This window comes from Morone saxatilis, unplaced genomic scaffold (assembly GCF_004916995.1).
Source record: "Morone saxatilis isolate NCDOM2014 unplaced genomic scaffold, NCSU_SB_2.0 Contig12, whole genome shotgun sequence".
Classification (NCBI taxonomy): Eukaryota; Metazoa; Chordata; class Actinopteri; family Moronidae; genus Morone; species Morone saxatilis.
The window spans coordinates 9,648,140-9,658,384 of record NW_023339674.1 but is presented as its reverse complement, the minus strand read 5'-3'; the positions used below and the strand labels follow the sequence as shown (position 1 = coordinate 9,658,384).

The following is a 10,245-nucleotide window of genomic DNA, read 5'->3' as shown; positions in this document are numbered from 1 at the left end:
CTGGGTTAAGAGATAAACTATGTGCTAAGCACTCTTTATTCTTTCTGTGCTACAATTCCCACAGATCATCTTCTATTTTGGATGTTCTCTTGATGAAGTCTCTGTGGGTGGCGACCTATAACACTCACTGTTCATGGTAACAAGTAAAGGTCAAACAGTAGAGCTGTTGCACACTTGAGGAAAGCAGCTGAGGCAACAGGCATGTGGACAATAACTGGTTGACCAATAAATAAAAAGCTTATGTACACTATCAAAATGTTCTTCATGAAGCTACTTTTGTTGAAAAAAATCAGAAGGCAGTACATAAGAGGTTTAGTTTTCCTATCTTTGATGCCAAAAGTAAAAAAAAACATTTGGCTATTTCCCAGGCAAGCACAACCAGATGATAAGAGTTTTAAATAAAAATGTTAGCGCTTTTAACAAAAAGTAATTTGTCACTACGTACATCAAATCACAAATAAACAAGCACAGAGAACTTAGATGACTAAAAATGTAGTTTTATCCCTGAAACTTTTTAACAAACTCTTCAGGTTTGTGTTTGTGTTGGTTGTGTGTGTGTTGTGGTGTGTGTGTGTGTGTGTGAGGCAGCATTTGTTCCACTGTATGGGAACAGACTTATCAGTTCAGCTGGAGGTGCAGCGAGTCGGCCATGCCTTCTGTCTGACAGCATGCAGAGAACAGTGGAAGAGGTTGCTATAGAAACTAACATTTTATCACAACACGGATAAGATCTATGACAAAAGCACCTCTCACCATCACTGACAATCCCCGCTACCAGATCTACTGCGTGTGCCTTTGGCTATCAGACGGTTATTGAGTGACGCGCCTGATTGCACATTTCAACCCTGGCCTCGATCGATCCCCTTTCGTAACATCATCGCATCTGAGTGACTAGATGAAGAGTTCACATGTAGTAGCTCATCTGCTGATGCTTAAAGCTGTAGTATCCAAGGAAGAAAAGTTCAATCTTCTTTTTTTTATTTTATTTACTAAAACCAAATCATTTCTACATGGCTGTCTTCTAACCTCATGAAGCAGCTTATCCAGCTTCTCCTGCAGCTCAGCGAAGTAGCGGGAAGTAACCAGGCCTTTCTGGGACTTGTCCAGACAGTCTCTGACCAGCTCGACTAACTGGTGCTGGATGAAGCCCAGCACCCCGTCAGCCAACGGGAGGGAGCTGTCTGGAGAGCAGTGGGTGATAATCTCCAACAAGCGCTCCTCCATCTGGGCTGTGGCCTGCAGGAAAGCACACAAACACACAGTTAAGGCATTTAAAGGGAATAATTATGATTTTTTTTTTTACTCTCCGCAGCACCAAATGTCCGTAATATTTCTGTGGGTGGATTCATATGGTTGTTGATCTAGTGATCACTTAGCCACCTGCTGGGATTTGTGGCTTTCAAGGCTGAGTTTCCATCCTATACTCTGTTTTTAAACAGTAACAGCCCCTACCTACTGATTTTTAAGATTTCACTACGTCTACAGTTTTATTCTGCGTCTTTATTAAGTGGATTAGATGGGACACGTATTCAACAAAGTGGAAAAAGAGCAATGTACAGTCTCTGTCTCAGTCTTTGCTGCAAATGTCTAGTGCATACCTTTGGAAAACGTTCTCGGTAAACATGGTTCATCATGACAATCTCATTATCAAAGGAGACACTCGATCGCCCGGGGCTGCAACAAAACAAAAACAACAGATTAATAATATTCTAATTGACAAACAAAGGCACTTTGATTTTTACCAATACACAATCAGATACAATTCTCCTCTGAGCCGTGTGAACATGGTTGCGTCATCGAAGCCATCACAGTTATCTAGAGATGACCAAAAGTCGATTCAGCCCACCCGAAACACGTCAACTCTAACCTCACAGTTTGGGTTTGACTCAAAGAGGCTTTTTGAGGTCAACGTCTACACTTGAACTTTTGATCTCAACCTGCCAAAAGAAATATTGTGAGCCAACATTCGTTTTCAGCAGCTCTTAAGCCGGTAAAGATACAATCACTGTGGATTTCACTGTCAGGTTTTGATGTTTCTACACCGACAGCAGAGGTTTCTTCTGGCCAAACTGTGTGAATCACCAACATCGCTCAATTAGTCATTTACTGCAACACCACTTCAGTATTAAGGCCGTAAGACGGGTGTATTTTTACAGAAAACCTTCCTTGATGAAGCTTCAAACAGAACAGATGGAGGGAAAACCTATCACATGCAAACAGGCTCCCTAAGCCATTTTTTTGTCATGAAAGACTCCTCTGTTAGACTGGATGGCTGCTGCCCAACACACACTGCTGCAGCTCACTGTGGCTCTCTGCATCGAGCCCCCCCCCAAACCACCCCCACCCTCGACTACAGTTCAGCAGCTAGATCCCTCAGGCGCTCTGTTAGCTAGCAATGCCCACGCACAGCACACCATGGTGCCAGAACACAGAGCACTCAGGCATCGCACAAACAGTGCAGAGCAGAGCCAACAGACAAAAGTTGTCAAAACCACACAGCTCTGTAGTCAGATCTCCACCTGCCTGCCGGCCAACAGGCGTGTGTAATCAATCCGAGGCATTTGAGACGCCAAAAGCTGTGTTTACTTGTGAATTCGTCTTGGTCGTACCGATGCACAGACATCTGACGGTCTACCGGTACATAACGACACCGAGGAGAGTGCAAAACACGCCATCGCTGTCCAAAGTTAATCTAAAATGTTGTTTTCCACAACAAACAGGTAGTTAATCCCTTAGGAAGGATTAATGCATTTAATCTGTATAAAATATTACTTTCATTAGTTTAATGACAGGCCAAGACATAACATAAAACAGATGTTTAGACTCAGTTCAGACTGGGCTGTAAAGTGGTTTTGATGGGAATATACAAGTGATGAACAGGTTTAACCCACCAACACTCATCTCACTGGATCTATGGATGAAGAACAGACACTTTAAATAGTCAAATTCAGTGATAAGACCGGGTAAAAATGAACAGTCTCTCCAAGGTTAATTAAAATTCATGATGGCAAGCCTTAAAAATGAGGTGACATTGTTGCAGTCAATGTCCTTCTACACTATTATCTATAAAAATACCAGCGTCAAGAGTCTATCCCACACTTCCCACACACAGAAGATGTAATCGTCTAAATATTTGATCTACTGAGCAGTATTAACCTTCTAAAACGTGTTTCCTAAAATGAATATGTAACAGTATAAAAGGACAATCTATTTCAATGCGAGGACCCCACTACCTGAGGCTGCGAGAACGAGGTCGTATGACCGTCGAGGGCCGTCCGTCCTCATCGGTCATGCTGTCTGTGCTGCGGAAGTGTTTGAAGAGGAAGTGCAGCTCATCTTGTGTCGGCTGGTAGGGAAGCTGGTGAAGGCGCTCCTGGGAGGACGAGGAGGACTGCAGACACAAAGAAGGATCCATCAGTCGTTCATTCAACAAGTTAAAAGCTTCACATTCATCTACGGCTGCAACTGACGCCTGTATCGAAACATGTATACAGATTAATATGTTGTTCATTTTCTTGATTTAATTAGTTGTTGCCCATAAAATGTCGGAAAATTGTGAAAAATGTTGATCACTTTTCCCAGATATCTTGTTTTGTCAACAACCCAAAAATATTATAGACAGTTTATTGACAAAGGAGACTAAACCGGAAGCTGAAATCAGATAAATTATCCATATATAGCATCTCCACAGCCAAACCTGGGATAATTGATTTTATAACAATACTGAATGATTTAATCATTTAGTTAATAAAGACTCTAGTGTGGTTGCTAATACCTGACTGTTAGTTATATACTAGATAAACGAGTTTCAGATAAAATTGTTTGAGAGCCAGCCATATCTGGTTGACAAAAGAAAACTATTTGGGGAACTATGATCCAAAATAATGACCACAATGTTTCGACATTGAACTTTTATCAACAGAAAAAGACAAATAATTGACTATTGATACCACAATGCACACCTAATATCTTTTTTTTTTTTTTTTTTTTTTAAATAATCCTTAAAACAAAAAAGGCCTCATACAGATATTGGGATGTAACACATGTTCAAAAGACCGTAGTGGATTATTAACAAGATCAAGTGAAGCCAAAGACAATTTTAAAAAGGTGCTAAATGTAGTATTTTGTGTCAAACTCAAGATTAGAGTTCCAGTAAATCTTGGTTTCACAAAAAAAGAAGTTGGTACTTGTCAGTGCTGCAACAGCATTAAAGTTGTGTTTGGCTCCTGTCTTGTGAGTTTGCCACAAATTGGAGCCTGTGCCTCTTAAATCATTTGATACTGAAAAAAATCAAGTCATTTAAATACACGTGGTAATAATTTACTGATATTAAATTACTTCATGCAGCACCTTTAAAACAACAGTTGGCTGTTGGGAATATTCCACTCACTGATTTATATTTACTTTTTAGTTTATGACGACAGCAGCATTGTGCACACTTTAGCTGGTGTATGAATAGCAGACAAAGAGTGAAAAATGTACTTTACACCTTTCCAGCCAATAATTAATGTATTTCTTCAGGTAATGATGTAAACAATAATGAAGCCCACAGAGGCATCAATTTTCTACGCAAATAAATGATGTTCCATGCGAGGCGCTGAGTAAATCTTTCCACACTGAACGAGACACGGTGTACGATGCTGGCAATCTGTTTAATTTTGCGGACCATGTGTCCTGAACAGAAGAGGGACAGCATCTGTGGAGTCTCCGTTTAATGCCGCAGTATAAAGGGGGCAGTGAGGGCCACTGAAGAGCCCTATTGTCCCAACTGACCTCTGCCTGCGTCTACCCAATAAACTTCCTTATAATAGCTGCACATGGCAGACCCCACCGCAGACTTAGCAGCACACTCTTTCCCCCCCTCTGCAAACTGTTCATTTGAATTTACGTCATTGTGTCAATACAGCACAACTACAGCTTCGTTCGACCGTAATATATCCGACATGTAATATTCTGAGCACCCAACTTTAAATAAGTTTCTGGCTTGAAAAACACTATACCGTCTTTTACATTTATCCTCCAAGAGAGCTTAGTAATTCATACTTACTTTACTTACTATACTTCTCAAATACTATACAGAAAAAACATCAGATAAGGCCAAGATAACATAATTACGACAAGTGATGAATAATATAAAGTAAATTGTTGATGTGACAAATGTGTGATGTTGTATGAAGTTTTGGTAAAAAGTTGTTAGAAAATAATTTCACTTCAATTATGTGATCTAATAATTTAAAAAAGCACACACACACACACATTAACATGCATATACACAGACTGTGTGTATTACTTCTAACACTGAGTTCCAAAGACTGGGAGAATGACTAACTCAAGCAGATGATGGAGGAAAACAATTAACGGTTTGTCATCTCAGGCTTGGCGTTCGCTCGCATTAGCATGAATGTGCTATTTGGGCTGAGCGAGGTGTTAGAACTGCCTGGCCGCCACGTATCAACCGGGGAGGACGGTGCCATGTTTCGGGATGACTTACTGAGACGGTGGAGCTCGGCGGGTTGGTTCCATAGCCAGACGAGGGGAGGGATGCCAGGGACCATCTCCGGCCCTCCGCTCTGAGAGAAACGGACATGCATGTTACATAAGCCTCAGCAGCAGTGGAATTCGTTAGCATTTCATATGTGAAACTCCTTACATAACAGACGACGGAGGAGTCCTGTGACTACGAGAGCGTGAAATTAATGTCTTTTTTTTTTCCCCAGATCATGTATAACAGGGTTCTCCGTGTCCTCGCTTGATTCACAGCAGCTTACATGCAAATAAAGCTATTCCTTCGCAGTAACAAAACAAACATAAAACACAAGCTTTTAAAAAAGGGAGATACATACACGGAGCAAGAATTTAAAAAAAAAGAAGCTACCTGTCGGCGCGAGCCAGGTGACTGACATCACGACAGCAACAGAGAGAAAGAGAAAAGCAAAGAAAAGTGGTATCGGTGAGTTTTGGGGAGTGATCCTGTGACCCCTGGCATTCAGCTGAGGGATTAGTACTGACAATGTTGCCAGTTTTCATTTTGGCCAGATGTAAGTTTACATAACAGAAACAAAATCTTCATTTCAAAAGCAAGACCAGCAAAAAGGATCTTGTCTTAAGTTTGGGTTTTGGAACACAAAACTAAAGCAAAAAAAAAAACAAAAAACTAAAAGGTTATGTGTTATTGTATTTGGCAAGTTGTTTGCGAGCAACCTGTGAGTTTCTCACGGGAAATACACAGGCACAAAGCTTCAACAGTACCATAACATTCAGAATTAAATCTATTTGGTGCGTGAATGAGCTAAATCTTGAACAATGATGTTCAAGAGACCAGGACGACCTCAAAATGTTGTTTTAAAAAGGCCACTTCAACAAATTAAGGAGTCACTGCATTACAACAACTATTTATCAACATGAATCCACTCTGATCTTTCTATGAGTAATGAACTGATCATCACTGCTCACGAGTTTCAACTTGAAGAAGCCTCAGTAAACACTGACACAAAGAGTTTCTGTAACTGTAACTTCCCTCAGCACAGTAGATGATCATATGGTGTAATGTCGGCCTGTAGAATTCAGTCACAAGATAGGAGCGTGAATAACAGACACAGAACTCGCTACAAGGTCTAAAGAGTCACGGTTTATTCATAGATTACCTCTCAACCTAATAGTAAGATACTGTACGTGCTTTACACGGACGCCAGCGCTGATTTTCTCAGAGTAGGCGTCACTTTTCTGTCGTATTTAAGGACAAAGCGCCTGAACTGCTCACGAGTTTTTAAATGGCTTCTCCTGGGTGTCTTCGAGGTGCCGCCTGACTTGTAGGCTACGCATGCCTGGAGCAAGACAAGCGTGTTGCCATGGGAACCTGGTTGAATGACGTGTGAGTGAGTTTCGGGGGGGTACCCTCTATCTAACCGCACTCGTGCTGCTGAGGAGGAGACCTGGCAGAGGTGCGAACGCTCCAGGATGAGTCAGCCTCAGTCACCTTGCTGCTGTTTTCTCTTCCAGATCTGTCACAGGAAACCCTCAAGAGTGTGATCGCGCAGTAGATTTATTTCATTATTGAGGTTTTTAATTTGTATTTCGTTCATTCGGGTCGCCATTGTCAAATTACAAAATATCCAGGGCTTGTAAACGAGAGCCACGTAGAGTCAGGAATCAAAACTGACTGCAGTTCCTGTAATTTTAATTAAACTGGCTGCCCAGATCTTTCTGGGAACATCAGCAGGATTTAATAAACCAAATCCAAACATTTTGTATAGTGCTCTGAAATGTTATTTTAGCAGAGATGTCAGAGAAATAAATAATTAAATGGCAGCCAGTACTTCCAGTTCATCATACTCCCCTCTGTGTACTCGCTCGCTCACTTCAAGAGCAAAAAATAAACAAACTGCGCTGCAGAAAAACATGTTTAACCCTCCGTATTTCTTTATGCACAAAACAGCAAACGAATATCTGTGATTAAAATCCCTTCATGAAAGTCTTGATGAAACTTCTACTCATATATATTCACATACATTTCAAAATAATTCCCAAGAAGCTTATTTTTAATAATAGGGAAAAAATAAATCCAATATAACATAATAAATATGGAAAATAAAGTTTAAAATAATGCATGCATACTACAGGACTACTGTTTTTCTTTAAAGGAAATTCCTTTTCACCCTATAGTTAGTACCAAATTACATCTGTCTGTCTCCAAGAAACTTTTGAAAACAATTACATACCACTAAAATAAAAATGAAAAAGTGTTTCCCTTCTTTTTAACTGTTTAAATGAATTACAACCATAAAAATCTGAGATCCTTCATGTGACAAAACAAACACATCACTATGGGGGGCTGAAGGATCCAAGAGGGCAGTGTTGACATACCTTCGGGCAAACGGAAAGTTGAGGCAGGCGCTGGTCGACACATTTCGAGGGCTGTCTAGAGGGCTGCTCGCGGCTGAAAGAGGAAACACAAAAGTCACTACGGGTACTACCGACAACTGCAATAATAAACCTTTGAAAATAGAACCGAGAGGAAACCACGTGGTTGCGTTCACAAGTGGAAATGGATGACATCGTGTCTACGCAGGAACAGTTTGGTCTCACTAGAGTCTGGAGGTCTGGGTACGCTGGAGACCGGGGTTCGTTTACACGCAAGCGGCTGAGTACCAATTAGGACAGGAGAGAGAGAGACCCAATTAGAGCCCGACTGCACTCGGTGATTAGATAATCCTCGGCATGATTGAGTTCAAAAGGGAGCACGTCCAGATACCGCTGGTATGAGGAGCTCTTGAGCAGAACTCTTTTCATAGAGTGCAGCTGCTTTATCACATTAAGGGGCTGAACGCGGTCTGAGCTATCGTTGATTCAAGGAGCAGAAGGACTCAACTATTTAGAAATTACACGCCCCTTAACTATCCTACCACTTTCTGCACGTCTATTTCTATTTCTTCAATCTCATATCATCCCCGAATCAAACTTTGTAAGCTAAAATGTTTTTAAAATTCAGCACCAGTGGGGTTATAATCACAACAAACACTGTCAGTCATTGATCTCAACAATTTAATTGCAATTTCTCACATTTTCCATCAACCTTTACTAAAAATAATGATCTGTTGGGGACTGGAAGATGTTTGGTGGAAGGAGATGAAGTGAAAAAGTGTTGAATAATGAAAACAAAGTGTTTCTTCTTAATGTCACATTTATGTTCTGCAACAACAAAAGTACATCGATGACATTCGATTCACTCCACCTCTTCTAACCCTAATCAATCAACACCACACAATCCTGTACTGGAATTACACTTAGGCTTCATTATTGTCAACTTCACATTGTGTACTTGTCTCCTGTATTCCACAAACCCAGTCAACCAGACACCGGCTATAGTAAATAAGGGTTGAACAAGTTTAATCTTGTATTAGTGGCCGCGTGGCAGGACAAGGTGCCCTCCAGCTACACGCATTAACGTGAGAGGAGCTGATACCTCAGCAGCACGGCAGGCGAGAAACAGCGATGTGTTCACTCAACGTCGTTTAAATAACTACGAAAAGGTGATTTCTGAGCGTTTACTGAGTTTAAAGCTCATAATTTCCCCTCCAGTGTTTGCTCAGGTGAGAACGATACCGTTTAATCTTTGGAGTTACCGAACAACAACAGAAGGACTTAGTAATATCTCAATCTGTTCTTAAACTGTGAACATGCAGAAGAGCACAGTCCATCCTGTTGGTGTGGACAAATGCCAAAACACTGCAGTTTAAACTTCACATATCTCTGTTGATTTATCAAGACGGGAATCATTTTCTAGATTAAATGTAAATGAGCACAATGCCACGAGGTATTTTAACTGCCTCGTTCATTTGCATCTATCTGATCGGCTATAAGACACTGCAGCTAAACAACAACACTAACATCTTTCTGTGCAGCGGCGATCCTGTCGAGACTCGTCCGGATTAAAAAAAAGTTACCGAATGTCGAAACTGATCTTACCAGTGTGGAGGGAGAGCGGGGAGAGCGGCCGGGACAGCGTGGGGGACGGCGTTCCGACACCGAGGCTCTTCCTGTTGCTGCTGCGACAGCTGGAGCAACAAACAGGAGAAAGACAAAGAGAGTCAACAGTCTGCAAACCTCAACGCACATCACTCACCTGCATCTCCTGTCACAATGTGCATGGAAACGTCTCACGTGGCGGTTTGAACGTTCAGTGACTCGTGACTTGTGAGGCAGTTAAATGAAGTTTCAGTCCAAGCCTCCTTGTTAATTAAAGGTTGTTTGTGGTATTCATTACGCAGCGGGTTGATTAGAAATATAAAATATATAAAAGGCACTCAATCAATTTTGACGCAGACTTAACAGCCTCCCATTGGTCTCATGGGTAAACTACGCCAGGCTGTTTTGCCATATGGGTTGTTTGTCACCGGCGTACCGACAACGCCTCACTTTCTCGTCGTCGTCGTCGTTCTAGCAGCTTCCACTAAAAGTGTTAATTTTCTCACTTTAAGTTGAAAGAAAAACCTGATTGTGTCACTTAGAGACTGTGTCACCGCTAAGATGTTAGTTTATCTACCTACAATTACACATTTGGCTCATGCGATGCTTCAGGAGTATTTATACAGAAGTGTGTGTGTGTGTGTTGAGCAGCAGCTTGAGGTAACATTGCACAGATTAAGAAGATACTTGACCTCTAAAGTAACAGACTGTGATCTACTAAGATGATGAAATAAGTCTGAATAACACCAAAACACAGCTGGACGTTATCTGGTTATTAAA

General features: G+C 41.2%; 1 protein-coding gene across 1 annotated transcript in view; it reads right to left on the bottom strand.

The window, feature by feature from the left end:
* Window positions 1–10,245, bottom strand: part of mast3b (microtubule associated serine/threonine kinase 3b) — a 29,785-nt gene that overhangs the window by 12,074 nt on the left and 7,466 nt on the right. The window contains exons 3-8 of the mRNA XM_035653706.1: window positions 9,466–9,554; window positions 7,864–7,936; window positions 5,492–5,570; window positions 3,234–3,391; window positions 1,599–1,674; window positions 1,027–1,236 (exon numbers count right to left, since the gene is read on the bottom strand). Coding sequence (XP_035509599.1) covers window positions 1,027–1,236; window positions 1,599–1,674; window positions 3,234–3,391; window positions 5,492–5,570; window positions 7,864–7,936; window positions 9,466–9,554 — 685 coding nt within the window. The remainder of the gene's footprint in view (window positions 1–1,026; window positions 1,237–1,598; window positions 1,675–3,233; window positions 3,392–5,491; window positions 5,571–7,863; window positions 7,937–9,465; window positions 9,555–10,245) is intronic.